The sequence below is a fragment of the Leguminivora glycinivorella genome, chromosome 25 (genome assembly GCF_023078275.1).
Source record: "Leguminivora glycinivorella isolate SPB_JAAS2020 chromosome 25, LegGlyc_1.1, whole genome shotgun sequence".
Taxonomy (NCBI): Eukaryota; Metazoa; Arthropoda; class Insecta; order Lepidoptera; family Tortricidae; genus Leguminivora; species Leguminivora glycinivorella.
In genome coordinates this window covers 2,678,853-2,697,158 of record NC_062995.1, presented here as the reverse complement: position 1 = coordinate 2,697,158, position 18,306 = coordinate 2,678,853, and the positions used below count along the sequence as shown (strand labels likewise).

At 37.2% G+C, this 18,306-nt stretch overlaps 1 protein-coding gene across 2 annotated transcripts in view; it reads right to left on the bottom strand.

Annotated features, from left to right (window-relative positions):
* LOC125239368 overlaps nt 1–17,761 on the bottom strand; it is a 64,804-nt gene extending 47,043 nt beyond the window's left edge. For both annotated transcript variants that reach the window (XM_048146929.1, XM_048146930.1), the window contains exon 1: nt 17,635–17,761. In XM_048146929.1, coding sequence (XP_048002886.1) covers nt 17,635–17,637 — 3 coding nt within the window. In that variant the 5' untranslated portion in view covers nt 17,638–17,761. The remainder of the gene's footprint in view (nt 1–17,634) is intronic.
* Between the last annotated feature and the right edge of the window lie 545 nt (nt 17,762–18,306).

Sequence of the window (18,306 nt, the reverse complement as noted above, 5' to 3'; positions counted from 1 at the left end):
AACAATATTTATTGGGGAATCCCCGATGCGGCGTGGAGCGTGAAGAGGCGGTGGTGTTGCCAACAGTAAATAGTGACAACTACTAACTAACAGATTGTGTAAATGTTACTTTTATAAAACCAGAAATTAAAGTTAATAAATGAAATTCGTTTAATAGTTAACATAAAGTCTAAAAAACCGTATCGTAACCGTATTAACTGTTTTGCAAATTTTGAGATTTCGACCTTTAGAAAAAAACATACTATAGAATAAAAAACTGTTTTTTTTTTCACGGTATTTTTTCATGTTTTTTTTTCAAGCCAGAAAAAAACCGTTTTTTTGCAACCCTAAGCCGTCCCTATCGCACTATTAGTAAGTGCCTGCCTGGCCGGCAAGCATGCGAGTGTGGCACACTAGTTCGATAAACTTGCTGACAATAGTTATTTGTTTTACAAGGGGGCAAAGTAGTTGTTTAACCGGAACCGCACGTGCCAATATTGAACCGCGAGTGCAGCGAGTGGTCCAAAAAGTGGAATCTTGAGCGTTGCGAGGGTTTCAAGGCACGAAGGTTAAACAAACTTTGCCACCGAGTGAAACACAAAATTTTTTCACCACACCAACACGAACAAAATACTGACTATAAAACATGAAACTAAATCAAATCCATCGATTTATTCAATATTTATGATTAAAAATCATCATTTATAGGTAAATTCTATCAGCTAGCTTAAGACGTCAAGTTAAAATTTGTATGAAATTACTTTACACTCTAGTGGATAAAATGCAATTTTGCTATCTGTTTTCGAATGGTAAAGTAAGCCTTTACCCGTTAGTGTGGTGAAAAATATTTTGAGCGGCTCTTCGATCATTGATTATAGTTGAAAAGTTTGCTAAGTAGATTTGGTCCAGGCCTTCTTCATTTTTAGGGTTCCGTAGTCAACTAGGAACCCTTATAGTTTCGCCACAGATCAAATAATACTAGTACAGATACCTAATCCCATACTAAAAATGGGCGCCGTCCTAAGTATTCTAGACCTGTAGGCTAAATTTAATCCACACTCAAAGAGCTAGATGGCGCCAGTAGCCACGCGTGGCCAACAAAACTCTTATCAGTATCCTACGTCGAAATAGTCATCAAACTGCAACATCTTGCGACATCTGTTTTAGCTTTCACGCACTAAACCTATAACGTCACATGGACGTTTAAAGTCGAACATTACTAGATGGCGTTGCCGTGCGGCTTGTATGTGTGCTCGCCGCGTACGTATAATATACTCGCTCTGTCCGCAACACATGTAAGCGGAATTGAATGAACGAGATCCGCGGCGCCCCACCCCGCGCCCCACGCCCCGCGCCCCGCGACCACGGCGCCGGCGACCTTGAGTTGAGAGGCCCCAGCCCCCGACCAAAGGATGCATTGATTTGTTAAAATTTAAAGCACTCTAAAGCAGGCGCGTAGTTAATTAGAAATATGGAAATGAATATTATTATGTAAGAAATACATAAGTATAATAGCTAAGAATGTACATGTAGTAAACATAATGAACAAAATGTAAAGTACGTATTTGATAAAACATTTTCGAGAGTAATATTTTTATTCATAAAATTGTGCAAACACTGCAAACTTAATTTAAACTCCGAAACTATTTATTTTCTGAAACATGGTATGAAATGTTGTCATTACGTCCTTTTAAGTTAAAATATGCTTCCCGGTACCACAACATAGTGTAATTTAAAAATACAGATATAAAATTAATACTTCGCAAATAAATTACGACTATAAACACATAAAATTATTAAAACACCAAGACCAGACAATTTAAGCCTGGCGTCCACTAGGCGCGCCGATCGAGCCTTGGTAACCTTTGTTGAAAAATTTAGGTTTTTAGAAAAAAAAAACGTTTAAACTCTTTTTAAGTGCCAGTCTGAAAAAATATATTCAAAAATATAAAATACATAGTTATTTGTTATACAAGAGTGCAAAGTTGTATTTTAACGGCGAGTGTGGAATTGAAAAACGAGCAAGCGAAAGTATTCTATAGTTGAACCAAAACGCGTTTATCACTGCTTCCAGGAGTTCCACAGGTGGTAAAACATATCGTCATCACTAGATTCACTATATGACTATATTCAAGGTCAAATTACTTTATCCACTAGTGGGTTTTTACCTGCTGGTATTGAAGGACAAAACGCGTGTTTCCGACCTAGCGAGGGGAAAAATGCAAAAATGTAGTGTGTTTTGGTTTGGTTTGGTCGGGGGGGCTGATGTGGTTAATAAATAATTATATTTGTACAATAATAATGTTTTAAAATGCTGTTGCGCTTCGCGCGACGCAAGTGCGGCGTCGCGTCGAGGTCTAGGCCCACTCCGCCGCAAATCGGCGACCGAGCGCGCATTCGTGTGCGTTCGGAAATCCTAGCCAGTCGGCAATCGTCGCGTCTCATACTTCCATATCGATAAGGTTTGATTTCGCATGCATCGCATCGGTCGTGCATGTAGCAAATGTCGGAAGGATTTCAAAGGCAAAAATCAAAGATGGCGGCTTCAATGTATGGGATATCGGTCCTACATCCGATATCGGATCGGATAATGTGAAAACGCACTAACGGTTAATGCTTAGGCCGTTTTCACATTATCCGATCCGATATCGGGTGTCAGATCGACATCCTACATCCGATAAACGATAGTGTCGGATGTACAGTCAACCAATTGGAACCCTAGGCCACTCTACAACCATGTCAAAATGACAAGCAGTAAGAGGTTTCTTACAATCTGATTTATAACGTTACTATGACATAGTTCTACAGTGGCCTAGGGTTCCAATTGGTTGACTGTAGGTCCGATAAAAAGCATTGTTCCAAATCAATGAAGTATGATTTTGTATCAAAAAGTATTTAAAAAATGTTTTATATTTAATAATTATAAGCACCATATTCCAAATATTATATTGTAAAATTAAAATAACGGCATAAAAAATACTCAAGAGTGTCAGGCAAAATAAATAATTTTACATTCAATTGTATCTACTAAAAGATGATAAAACTAGTATCCACAATTCGGACCGATGCATTACAAACTTTTTTTTTCAATGGAAATTGTTCAACTAATTTGAATTTCGATCATTGGCAGCTGTTTAATGGCCGCTGTACACACATGGCCAACAGTTCCACCAACCCCTTGGCCATGTGTGTAGAGGGCTACTTGGCCGTAAGTTGGCAGTTGGCGCTTGCGCTTGCCGGCCAACCGATTCGTGTCGGTTTTTTGTCCACACATCAAAGGATCTTGGCGCCAATTGCCAACTGCGTTTACACGTTGGCGCTTCATTCAGTTGGTCGTCAGCCGTCAGAGAGGACGGTAGTGAAATATTTACGAAAATAATAAGTTTATCTATGTCAATAATAGTGTAGATTTTAGGAAATAAAATAACCTTGCAAATGTTTAATGTATTTCCTAAAAAAGATAAATGTTCTTATCATAATATTAAAAAAATTGTTAATATATCAAATAATTAAATTTTACTATGGGGTTATTATTTTTTAATCAAATTTTTCTGTCAATGTCTATGATCTAGAATTTCCTAGACTTTTCCATTACACGTCCATCTTTCATGAAGAGCCAATGCCAAGTGATTGGTTCGCCAATGTGTAAACAGCGGCTCTTATCTTGGCCAAGGGGTTTCACAAAGGGCTGGTGGAACCGTTGGCCATGTGTGTACAGGGGCCATAATAGAAATAGACGACATTTTTGTCACGCACACTACTACAAACGTATACCTACATTATTAACGTACACAAACAAATATTATCGGCTGACAGCTGAATATTCTACGAACACGCGAGCGGGAGCGAGGCTGCGCGATTTTGGTGACGCAATCATAGACTAAAAAGTTAACCGCGCAGATGTGCCATTTTCATTGTTCCTACTAATGTGTTTCACCTCTAATAGATTTGCGAAATATATTTATTTCAATTTGGAAAATTATTAGGTAACTACTTACTACTTACTACTTTATGAATTATGTTACTATGTATAATATAAAAAAAAAGTTAATTTGTTTATTGATTGGTAACAGTTATTGAGTAAAATTGTATTTTTAGCACGCTCACTTTTTGCTGTTTTCTTTGGCCTGGTCATGAAAAAAGAGAACAATGGATACCTACGCTTTGTCCAAAAAAACTGACCGCACTATATATAATATTATTATATATAAGTATATATTTGTATTTTAAAAAAGAAGATAAATCTTCAAGAAAAGAGCGTACATCCATCTTAAAGGCCGGCAACGCACCTCCAACACCCCTGGTGTTTCGGGTGTCCATGGGCGGCAGTGATCGCTTACTTTGTATTTTTTAAGTTGTAAATAAATAAATAAATAATTTTGACAGGCGGAATATAATAATGTGTCACATCTGATGGTGGACTTACTACTCTACGCGTAAATTACCGCTTCGCGCACTCCGCGCATTTGTCAGCTTGTGCAGAGTTTCCGTCTGGCAACGTCGCCTATAGTACGTAGTACATATATCTCAATGAACGGAACGCACACAATCGCACCGTTTCGTTGGCAGTATACTGTAGATAGTGACAGCTCCATCTAGTGACAATATGCAATAAAATTTAGGTAGCTCGATACTGTCGCGCGCAGGTTGTTCACGTTGTTGCGTCATAGTCAGTAGCAATATATTACGTGATATTATTTCTTTGAAAATTTCTAAAATAATGCATTAAATTTGTGTTGTCATCGATGTTTGTATTTAATTTATAATGTACTTAATTTATGACGCTTCAAATACCTTTAAATCTATTTGATAAAAAAATAATAATCGTCAATCGTGACACTTAGCGCCATCTATGAGATCTATTTGGAAATAATTTTGCACTGTTCCGGATGAGACCCCATGCCAGCAGGCAAAAACGCATTTTATCCACTAGTGGGTAAAGTAGTTTGACCTTGAATAAAATCAAATTAGCTGCTTTAAAATTTATAAAAGTAGGTGAATCTAGTAATAAAGATGATTTACCACCTGTGGAACTACTGGAAGCAGTGATAAACGCATTTTTTGCGTTGTAGTTTCCTCGCTATAGTGAGAGGAAAAGTTTTGTGTTACACTCGGGTGCAAATGTATTTTACTTCTCGTGTGTTAAAAAAAGTTGCAGTTGAGGATTCTATTCTCGAACCACTCGCTTCGCTCGTGGTTCAACTATAGAATCCTTTCACTTGCTCGTTTTTCAATTCCACACTCGGCGTTAAAATACAACTTTGCCGCCTTAACAAATAACTATTATTTTAACTACAGTCAAGTTCCCTATTATTGAAACAAAAGAAACACGGATTTAAATTTTCACAATTTTCACAAATATCGCAGGTTATGAAAAACCGAATATCGTGAGTGTTGTATACGTAGTATCTTCTTAGTAGTTTGTGATGTTGTGTGGTGTCGTTTGTGTGTCGACAAGGTGACATTTCTAGTGCACAAACTGTTCAAGTGCGTAGTGCGTAGTAAGTACAGCTAGAAGTGGTTGATGTCAACTTTAGCCAGTCTGCTCCGAAACCACGGGGACAATGCCGTCCTTGCAACGTCAGAGGTTAGTGTTTAAAACATAGCAATACGCGATTAAGTCCCGTTTGCATTTGTAAATAACTAAGTACTATTATATTTCTAAAACCCTACCGCCGAATATCACAGTGTATAATGAGACAGTACATACATAGCAAGTAAGGACATCTGTACAGAACCTACTGTCGTACCTGAGTACAACGCAGACAACGCTAACGCTCATCACACAAATAAATGCCCATACCGGAATTCGAACCCAGCACCGCGGCTAACAGCCAGGGTCACTACGCCCTAAGCCAGACCAGTCGTCGAAGTCATGCAACTCATGCACGTCGCGATGAACGGGCCTATCCTTACATTTGGAATCTTTACATTCATAATTGAAAAGTGACTTGCTCATCCCACTCTCACTGCGAGTGCGAAAGGCAGTCAGACCACTTAGCGGTGTTTGCTTCGGTCACAGCTAGTAGAAGCTTTACGAATCCACCGTTTCTAAATGGCATATTAATTTCCTTATTAAATACTTTAGCAAAGACATATATAACTCCGTATAGACAGATAAAGTCTAAGAAAAAAACGTACCTCAGTGCCATACAGAAAAGGGTACGGTGACCTAGATGGCATTACACCTTTGGGGTACGCTCAGCTAGATGGCGCAATGACAATTTAAAACATATCAAGCTAAGAATATGGGCCAAATTGTCAAAACTGAGGTTCAAAAGTTTCAAGCCTGTGTCAAGAGATGGCAGTCTATGCCCTGTGATTACACATTTTACTTCGACAGTAACTCTCTATAATACTCGATCCTCTTTGCTAGTATCTAGTAGTTCGAATAAGCGTATATATGTGATGTAATAACCACAAAACTAAAAATTTTAAGAAACCCCCGACCGCGACATAGTTGACCGATTTTCATTAAACATGGCTAAGAACACTCCCGACTAACTTAGCTTTCAAACAAAAGAAATTAAATCGAAATCGGTTCATCCGTTCGGGAGCTACGATGCCACAAACAGACACACACACACAGACAGACAGACAGACACGTCCACCCCGTCGTTTTTGCGTCGGGGGTTAAAAAATGAAGTAAAATGTAGTAGTACATTACGATACCAGTGCGGAAAAGAGGAAGTTTTTTTATGATATACCTAGGCAGAGCAGAACGTACGTATAGGAAGTTCGGAACGAGTGGCGATGAATTGAAACACAACCAAAGGAAATGTTTTAAATCGACATGAGTAACGACTTCCTTCTTCGCACGTGTATCGTACGACGTTTTTAGTACATAATATGGCCCTTTGAAGAGTTTGAAGTTGTTGTGGATCCGATGCCTATGGGTCAAACAAAAGCTTGGGAAACAAAAGAAAATTCCGACTAGAAAAGCCTCAATTTGAGGAATCTTTTCTATAAAAAACATCTCTTGGCGGGTTTTCGTATCTCATTCATTCATTTAAATTAAATCAAAATAAGGGAATTAAATCAAAATAATGGTGGTTTTTTTTTTAAGGTTAGGGTCGGTAAGGTTAGGTTAGGGTAGGCATCTTCTGGGCGAGCTCACTCCATCGTAGGCCACGTCTTTGCCTTTGGCTAGTCTGTGGTCAAGAGTAAGCCCATTCATAATAAAAACAAAAAAAAAATCGAAAGTCGTAAAAAACCACCATTATTTCCATCATATCCAGATTCCCCTTTCGAAATTACCCGAGCATAATGCACCTTAATACATTCTGCAAATAAAGATAAAATGAATGTTATCCATTTTATTGTTTTAACCTGAAATAATAGTGTACCTATTCAAGTAACATTAAAAATAGCCTACTAAACTTGTACTAAACATTGTACAAAACTGAAAGTCGCAAAACAAAACGAGTAATTTATTAACAAAAGGGCCGAAAATGCGTGACATTTGACGCCATATTGTACCACAGACAATTGCGTCATTGCCAAATATTTTAAAAAGAAAGCAGATCCGGATGCCAAGTTGCCAACATGACGAATATGTTACGTGTTTTAAAACAATACACCTACTAGAATCACTTAATCAGTCATCTTCCTAATTAGTGTGTCAAAACAATTTTGTCGAAAAAAAGGCTGTGAATTTGGACGTGGGCGAAACAGTTCGATGTGTAATGGTTTTTAATTTAGATATTTTATACTTACTGACATTATATTATCGATTATCTATTTTTCCCCCTTTATTCAAAAGCTTTATTATTGTTTACATAATCTTAATAAAAATGTTAGTAATAATTACAAAAAACACACAAATCACACACTTACAAACTAACACAAAACTTAAACAAAGTTTAAAAATAAAAGCTTCAAATACAAATGTCTCAATTAAAAGTAACTTGCTTGACTAATCAAGTCAAACGGATACGGATGCAGTATAAAAGAGGTTTTTTACTGACTCACTTCCGCCGGCATCTTATAATGGCCGCTGTACACATATGGCCAACGGTTCCACCAACCCTTTGTGAAACCCCTTGGCCAAGATAAGAGCCGCTGTTTACACATTGGCGAACCAATCACTTGGCATTGGCTCTTGGACGTGGAATGGAAAAGTCTAGGAAATTCTAGATTATAGACGTTGACAGAAAAATTTGATTAAAAAATAATAACCCCGTAGTAAAATTAAATTATTTGAAATATTAACAATTTTTTGAATATTATGATAAGAACATTTATCTTTTTTAGGAAATACATTAAACATTTGCAAGGTTATTTTATTTCCTAAAATCTACACTATTATTGACATAGATAAACTTATTATTTTCGTAAATATTTCACTACCGTCCTCTCTGACGGCTGACGACCAACTGAATGAAGCGCCAACCTGTAAACGCAGTTGGCCATTGGCGCCAAGATTCTTTGATGTGTGGACAAAAAACCGACACCAATCGGTTGGCCGGCAAGCGCAAGCGCCAACTGCCAACTTACGGCCAAGTAGCCCTCTACACGCTTGGCCAAGGGGGTTGGTGGAACCGTTGGCCATGTGTGTACAGGGGCCATAAGATGTTATATGTTGTAGTTTGTCATCAAAAGCTTCATGGTGCCTTTTTTGTTAAACTTTCTCACCTACACTAATAAGGTAATTCCTGTGGATATTGTGAAATAAATAAATGAGAGTTTTCTGATTTTTAATAACATAAACTGTGAGAGGCACAAATATTGAATTTCTTATACTTATACTTTGCCCGCGGCTTCGCTCGCGTTAGAAAGAGACAAAAAGTAGCCTATGTCACTCTCTATCCCTTCAACTACCTCCACTTAAAAAATCACGACAATTCGTCGCTCCGTTTTGCCGTGAAGGACGGACAAACAAACAGACACACACACTTTCCCATTTATAATATTAGTATGGAAGTATGGATTTAGGGACCACTATAAAAATACTGTTACATAGACATAGACATCATTTATTGGTAATAACGTATTACAGGTCACAATTGGTACTTATTTCTACATATCTTATATCTACTGTACAATTATTGCATCAATGAAATATTAAATTTATTATTATTACATATTACATTATTCTTTGCAGTCAATAAATTCTTTAAAGTTGTAGAAGCTTTTCTTGATGAGCCAACACATTCGTCTTCCATGGTTTTTTTTTAATGAATAGATGGATTTGATTTAGGGCCGGAAGACCTGTATGCAATCTGTCAGATCAATCTTAAAAAACAAGAGTGTGTGTGGACAGTCGCGAAATTGTACGGAACTCCGTGCACTCAATCAGATTTTTGTAAGATCATGATTTTTTCAGATTATTAATTTTAAGACTGTCTGTTGCCGGTCTAAGTGGTTTGCTGGTTTATAGTTCATTTTTACCTGTGTCACTCGGAGGCACAGATCAAATAATACTAGTACAGATACCTAATCCCATACTAAAAATGGGCGCCGTCCTAAGTATTCTAGACCTGTAGGCTAAATTTAATCCACACTCAAAGAGCTAGATGGCGCCAGTAGCCACGCGTGGCCAACAAAACTCTTATCAGTATCCTACGTCGAAATAGTCATCAAACTGCAACATCTTGCGACATCTGTTTTAGCTTTCACGCACTAAACCTATAACGTCACATGGACGTTTAAAGTCGAACATTACTAGATGGCGTTGCCGTGCGGCTTGTATGTGTGCTCGCCGCGTACGTATAATATACTCGCTCTGTCCGCAACACATGTAAGCGGAATTGAATGAACGAGATCCGCGGCGCCCCACCCCGCGCCCCACGCCCCGCGCCCCGCGACCACGGCGCCGGCGACCTTGAGTTGAGAGGCCCCAGCCCCCGACCAAAGGATGCATTGATTTGTTAAAATTTAAAGCACTCTAAAGCAGGCGCGTAGTTAATTAGAAATATGGAAATGAATATTATTATGTAAGAAATACATAAGTATAATAGCTAAGAATGTACATGTAGTAAACATAATGAACAAAATGTAAAGTACGTATTTGATAAAACATTTTCGAGAGTAATATTTTTATTCATAAAATTGTGCAAACACTGCAAACTTAATTTAAACTCCGAAACTATTTATTTTCTGAAACATGGTATGAAATGTTGTCATTACGTCCTTTTAAGTTAAAATATGCTTCCCGGTACCACAACATAGTGTAATTTAAAAATACAGATATAAAATTAATACTTCGCAAATAAATTACGACTATAAACACATAAAATTATTAAAACACCAAGACCAGACAATTTAAGCCTGGCGTCCACTAGGCGCGCCGATCGAGCCTTGGTAACCTTTGTTGAAAAATTTAGGTTTTTAGAAAAAAAAACGTTTAAACTCTTTTTAAGTGCCAGTCTGAAAAAATATATTCAAAAATATAAAATACATAGTTATTTGTTATACAAGAGTGCAAAGTTGTATTTTAACGGCGAGTGTGGAATTGAAAAACGAGCAAGCGAAAGTATTCTATAGTTGAACCACGATACACAACAACATTTTCCCTCACTATAGCGAGGAAAGTACAACGCAAAAAACGCGTTTATCACTGCTTCCAGGAGTTCCACAGGTGGTAAAACATATCGTCATCACTAGATTCACTATATGACTATATTCAAGGTCAAATTACTTTATCCACTAGTGGGTTTTTACCTGCTGGTATTGAAGGACAAAACGCGTGTTTCCGACCTAGCGAGGGGAAAAATGCAAAAATGTAGTGTGTTTTGGTTTGGTTTGGTCGGGGGGGGGGGGGCTGATGTGGTTAATAAATAATTATATTTGTACAATAATAATGTTTTAAAATGCTGTTGCGCTTCGCGCGACGCAAGTGCGGCGTCGCGTCGAGGTCTAGGCCCACTCCGCCGCAAATCGGCGACCGAGCGCGCATTCGTGTGCGTTCGGAAATCCTAGCCAGTCGGCAATCGTCGCGTCTCATACTTCCATATCGATAAGGTTTGATTTCGCATGCATCGCATCGGTCGTGCATGTAGCAAATGTCGGAAGGATTTCAAAGGCAAAAATCAAAGATGGCGGCTTCAATGTATGGGATATCGGTCCTACATCCGATATCGGATCGGATAATGTGAAAACGCACTAACGGTTAATGCTTAGGCCGTTTTCACATTATCCGATCCGATATCGGGTGTCAGATCGACATCCTACATCCGATAAACGATAGTGTCGGATGTACAGTCAACCAATTGGAACCCTAGGCCACTCTACAACCATGTCAAAATGACAAGCAGTAAGAGGTTTCTTACAATCTGATTTATAACGTTACTATGACATAGTTCTACAGTGGCCTAGGGTTCCAATTGGTTGACTGTAGGTCCGATAAAAAGCATTGTTCCAAATCAATGAAGTATGATTTTGTATCAAAAAGTATTTAAAAAATGTTTTATATTTAATAATTATAAGCACCATATTCCAAATATTATATTGTAAAATTAAAATAACGGCATAAAAAATACTCAAGAGTGTCAGGCAAAATAAATAATTTTACATTCAATTGTATCTACTAAAAGATGATAAAACTAGTATCCACAATTCGGACCGATGCATTACAAACTTTTTTTTTTCAATGGAAATTGTTCAACTAATTTGAATTTCGATCATTGGCAGCTGTTTAATGGCCGCTGTACACACATGGCCAACAGTTCCACCAACCCCCTTGGCCATGTGTGTAGAGGGCTACTTGGCCGTAAGTTGGCAGTTGGCGCTTGCGCTTGCCGGCCAACCGATTCGTGTCGGTTTTTTGTCCACACATCAAAGGATCTTGGCGCCAATTGCCAACTGCGTTTACACGTTGGCGCTTCATTCAGTTGGTCGTCAGCCGTCAGAGAGGACGGTAGTGAAATATTTACGAAAATAATAAGTTTATCTATGTCAATAATAGTGTAGATTTTAGGAAATAAAATAACCTTGCAAATGTTTAATGTATTTCCTAAAAAAGATAAATGTTCTTATCATAATATTAAAAAAATTGTTAATATATCAAATAATTAAATTTTACTATGGGGTTATTATTTTTTAATCAAATTTTTCTGTCAATGTCTATGATCTAGAATTTCCTAGACTTTTCCATTACACGTCCATCTTTCATGAAGAGCCAATGCCAAGTGATTGGTTCGCCAATGTGTAAACAGCGGCTCTTATCTTGGCCAAGGGGTTTCACAAAGGGCTGGTGGAACCGTTGGCCATGTGTGTACAGGGGCCATAATAGAAATAGACGACATTTTTGTCACGCACACTACTACAAACGTATACCTACATTATTAACGTACACAAACAAATATTATCGGCTGACAGCTGAATATTCTACGAACACGCGAGCGGGAGCGAGGCTGCGCGATTTTGGTGACGCAATCATAGACTAAAAAGTTAACCGCGCAGATGTGCCATTTTCATTGTTCCTACTAATGTGTTTCACCTCTAATAGATTTGCGAAATATATTTATTTCAATTTGGAAAATTATTAGGTAACTACTTACTACTTACTACTTTATGAATTATGTTACTATGTATAATATAAAAAAAAAAAGTTAATTTGTTTATTGATTGGTAACAGTTATTGAGTAAAATTGTATTTTTAGCACGCTCACTTTTTGCTGTTTTCTTTGGCCTGGTCATGAAAAAAGAGAACAATGGATACCTACGCTTTGTCCAAAAAAACTGACCGCACTATATATAATATTATTATATATAAGTATATATTTGTATTTTAAAAAAGAAGATAAATCTTCAAGAAAAGAGCGTACATCCATCTTAAAGGCCGGCAACGCACCTCCAACACCCCTGGTGTTTCGGGTGTCCATGGGCGGCAGTGATCGCTTACTTTGTATTTTTTAAGTTGTAAATAAATAAATAAATAATTTTGACAGGCGGAATATAATAATGTGTCACATCTGATGGTGGACTTACTACTCTACGCGTAAATTACCGCTTCGCGCACTCCGCGCATTTGTCAGCTTGTGCAGAGTTTCCGTCTGGCAACGTCGCCTATAGTACGTAGTACATATATCTCAATGAACGGAACGCACACAATCGCACCGTTTCGTTGGCAGTATACTGTAGATAGTGACAGCTCCATCTAGTGACAATATGCAATAAAATTTAGGTAGCTCGATACTGTCGCGCGCAGGTTGTTCACGTTGTTGCGTCATAGTCAGTAGCAATATATTACGTGATATTATTTCTTTGAAAATTTCTAAAATAATGCATTAAATTTGTGTTGTCATCGATGTTTGTATTTAATTTATAATGTACTTAATTTATGACGCTTCAAATACCTTTAAATCTATTTGATAAAAAAATAATAATCGTCAATCGTGACACTTAGCGCCATCTATGAGATCTATTTGGAAATAATTTTGCACTGTTCCGGATGAGACCCCATGGTTTCGCCATGTCTGTCTGTCCGTCCGTCCGTCCGTCCGTCCGCGGATAATCTCAGTAACCGTTAGCACTAGAAAGCTGAAATTTGGTACTAATATGTATATCAATCACGCCAACAAAGTGCAAAAATAAAAAATGGAAAAAATGTTTTATTAGGGTACCCCCCCTACATGTAAAGTGGGGGCTGATATTTTTTTTCATTCCAACCCCAACGTGTGATATATTGTTGGATAGGTATTTAAAAATGAATAAGGGTTTACTAAGATCGTTTTTTGATAATATTAATATTTTCGGAAATAATCGCTCCTAAAGGAAAAAAAAGTGCGTCCCCCCCCTCTAACTTTTGAACCACATGTTTAAAAAATATGAAAAAAATCACAAAAGTAGAACTTTATAAAGACTTTCTAGGAAAATTATTTTGAACTTGATAGGTTCAGTAGTTTTTGAGAAAAATATGGAAAACTACGGAACCCTACACTGAGCGTGGCCCGACACGCTCTTGGCCGGTTTTTAAGATTGTATAGACGCTGACTGTGAAAATCATGCATTTAATATGCAAATACGCATGATATGCAAATATGTATAAGATTTAGATTTCACTAGCCCCGCGTTAGCTTATAATAATAATAATAAAATACTTTATTGCACACTACAAAACATAAGATACAGTTAGATCCAATGAAATTAACAAACTAGGGTGACAACAGGCGAGCTTATCGCTGAGCAGCGATCTCTACCAGCCAACCTTCAAATAGCGAAACATATATTTATATTAGTATAAATGCTATATTAATAAGCCATCAACCCTGGATTAAACTTGATAAAAATAATTTTTAAGAAAAAAAAACCGTCGCCTTTCGGGTTCTGGTGAAAGCTACTTGCGAATGTTGGATTATGTAGAAATGTGTAAGTATTTTTTAAAACTGCTTTTAATGCTTTAATTATTAGATGGCAACACAAATGAATATACGTATAACGTTAAGGTTTGAGGAGTTTCCTCAATTCCTCATGAATCCGATTATATTATAAGAAATCGAAGCTTGACAAACTTTGACTTGAAAACTCAATATGCTTAACAAACATAACTAAATAAATGTCACTGTTCTGAACTTAAATGCATGCTTTTCTTACAAAAATACCAAAGTCACTATGAGTGTGCCGTTCAGATTTGAGGAGTTCGGTTCTGACTATCATCAGCAGTTCCACTGCACCAAATGTCACTGTTCTGGACGTAAGTGCATGCTGTTCTTATAAAAATACCAAAGTCACTATAAGCGTGCCGTTCAGATTTGAGGAGTTCGTTTCTGACCATCATCAGCAGTTCCACTGTACCAAATGTCACTGATCTGAACTTAAATGCATGCTTTTCTTACAAAAATACCAAAGTCACTATGAGTGTGCCGTTCAGATTTGAGGAGTTCGGTTCTGACCATCATCAGCAATTCCACTGCACCAAATGTCACTGTTCTGGACGAAAGTATGTATGTATGTATAAACTCTTTATTGTACAAAACACAAAACACAAATATGACACAGGATAGACAGTACAAAGGCGAACTTATCCCTTTAAGGGATTTCTTCCAGCTAACCTTTGAGTAGGTGAAATGTGATGAAGAATGGTAGACAAATATAGCACTTAGTACAACAGTTTATAGGAAAGCCCATAAAAATATAAAAGAGACTAAAACAAAAAATAATAAAATAAAATTGGAATAAAAGGTACATCAAATATAAAGAATATATAACAATATATATAGTAAATAAATATATATTTATATATAGTATCTATAACTAGTTACAAACAAGTCATCCATGTTCCGATAGCCACAGCTTTTTTAACTGCCCCTTGAGCGAGGCAACGGACTGCGATTTCCTTAAGGACGGAAGCAACTCATTCCAAAGTTGAACCGCTCGCACTGCAAAAGATTGAGAAAGAAGAAAGTGCATGCTGTTCTTATAAAAATACCAAAGTCACTATAAGCGTGCCGTTCAGATTTGAGGAGTTTGGTTCTGGCCATCATCAGCAGTTCCACTGCACCAAATGTCACTGTTCTGGACGAAAGTGCATGCTGTTCTTATAAAAATACCAAAGTCACTATAAGCGTGCCGTTCAGATTTGAGGAGTTCGGTTCTGACCATCATCAGCAATTCCACTGCACCAAATGTCACTGTTCTGGATGAAAGTGCATGCTGTTCTTATAAAAATACCAAAGTCACTATAAGCGTGCCGTTCAGATTTGAAGAGTTCCGTTCTGGCCATCATCAGCAGTTCCACTGCACCAAATGTCACTGTTCCGTACCTAAATGCATGCTGTTCCTTTAAAAACACAAAAATCACTACATATATGCCTTTCAGATTCGAGGAGTTCCCTCGATTTCTCCAGGATCCCATCATCAGAACTGGGTTCTGAGAAAAATGGGACCAATCTGTATGCATATACATTCAATCAAAAAAAAAATTTCAAAATCGGTCCAGTAACGACGGAGATATCGAGGAACAAACATTAAAAAAAAAAAAAAAAAAAAAAAAAAAAACATACAGACGACTTGATAACCGTCCTTCTTGAGAGATAGGGTTAAAAATAGTACCTATTGTAATTGCAACTATGAATTTGTAATTCTTATGGGAATAATCTTTAACCGTAACTATTTGACTTGGCACCGACTTCAAATGTACCTATCAGTTGCTGGTCGTCGTGAGCTCAAATTATGCAAAAATAACATTTTTATACGTGCTAATAACAACAACTTTCGCTGTATTTTTTATTACTTAATTAGTCAAAATATTTTTCACCTCAGTCTATGTATGTATCATAAATAGGTATGTATTTTTGTGTGTAGGTGCCAGAATAAATGACAGAAGTATTACTCTTATTAGGCCAGCAACAATATGATTTTTTAATAAATTTCATTGGCAGTCACTTTCGTAAAACTAGTGCCTACGCCAAATCTTGGGATTAGTTGTCAAAGCGGACCCCAGGCTCCCATGAGCCGTGGCAAATGCCGGGATAACGCAAGGAGGATGATGATGTTGAATCTTATAAAATCAGATCGAGTGCCTAGTCACACACATTCTTAAAATTCCGATTATTCGCAATTTGTCAGATTAATCTGAAAAAATCATAATCTTAAAAAATAAGACTGTGTGGTGTGGACAGTTGCGAAATTGTATGGAAATCCGTGCACTCGATCTGATTTCATAAGATTATGATTTTTTAAGATTATGTAAGTCTCTTGCCGGCCTTACTCTCGGCGGGAAATATGGAGTTGCGGGCCGAAGTCTTATAGACGAACGAGCAAAGCGAGGAACCGAGTTAGATTTGGTTTTTTTTGTTTGAAAGCCGAGTTAGTCGGGAGTGTTGTTAGCCATGTTTCATGAAAATCGGTCCACTATGTCGGGGTTTTTTTTCAAAATTTTTATTTTGTGGTTAGGTTATTTTCTTATTTTTTCTCGACTAATCATAAGCAGCTCCATCCTCTGGTGCCGGCTTATCGTTGAGTTATGGGACACGGTGTATAAATTTCCTCATAGGTGATGTGAAAAGCATTATGTCACTCCTTTTAAAAAAACTTGTATCTTCATCTGTCAATGAAAAGAAAATTGTAGTAAGTATGTATGGAATGCATATAGACTTACTGCGATTTAACTTTGAGGAGCAGCGTGAGATACGAGATTTTTTCAAAGTAGTGACGATGTGTTACATGGTAGCAAAATTATTTATACCTTGGGCGTTAATAGTTAATATTTGAATCCCTCACTACGCTTAGGATACTATATTTGAATCCTTTGCTTCGTTCAGGTTTACCCTTTCGCCGTAATTTTTTAATTTTGCTCTCTCTTTACACGATCTACTCTTGCCCAACTTTGCAACAGATTTTAATTTTTAAGATTTTCTATATCCTGTCCAGCAACCAAATTTGGAACGTTCAGATTCTAAAAAAAATTAAGCAGACCTATAACCGGAAGGAAATTCCAGGATAATTCATACGACGTTTTAATGAGTAAAACCGTTGACTAATTAATTAAATGGTCGTTTTCGCATCGGCCGCCGCAATGCATTTTAATTGCACCTGTGACATCGTTTAGACTCGCACTTGACCGACTTTTTAAGAAAAAACGCCGCAAGCTCTATGACTTCCGGTGGTGGAAAACTTTTTAAAAGGAAAATTTTGTCTAATATATTGCGAATTGATTTATTAATATTTATTATTTGTTGTTATTTAGTACATATAATTTAAAAAAAAACTCACCATTTTTCCAGTATAAAGTATCCAAAATCCAGACACAAAATAGTCTTATAAAAAACACCCACAAATGTAACACACTTTGGCGCGCTTGAACTTTTTTAATTGTTTTTTTTAGCGGCTGACAGCCGCGCTTCGAGGTCGAATCGAGACTGCGGTGTCAAGATCTCAGCCGAAGAAAGTGGGATGTTGTTTCCCATATGGCGGAGCGGTGTATGAAAACCTGTAGCCAATCTCTTATTGGGACCACCGTATCTTATTCTCGACTCCATCTTGAATGTAGTAAGATATATTTTCAAATCCTTCACGATTCAACTTTGTTGTCAGTTGACATTAACACCGCGCGGTGAAATGTGGATTTTAACCTTAAAATTTTAAAGTTGTGAATGATTTGATTCTTAAATTCAGTTTGTTTTCGTGCACATAAAGCTTGAGACCATCTTCGTTGATCCAATAGCGATAACGACTCTTAAATATAAGATTTAAAGGTGTTTTTGCTTTGATGTTGTAGTAGTTGTTAACCAGGATATTTTATACGTAAATTTTCTCTTTTATTTGTGAGCCGCGCCCGTGGCGGATCTGTAAAGAATTTTGCAAATTTACATAAGTGAGTATGAAAGTGAGTCGGTTTTGGTTACGACATTTTTAATTCGGGGCGTTGTTCAAGAATTCTTTGGT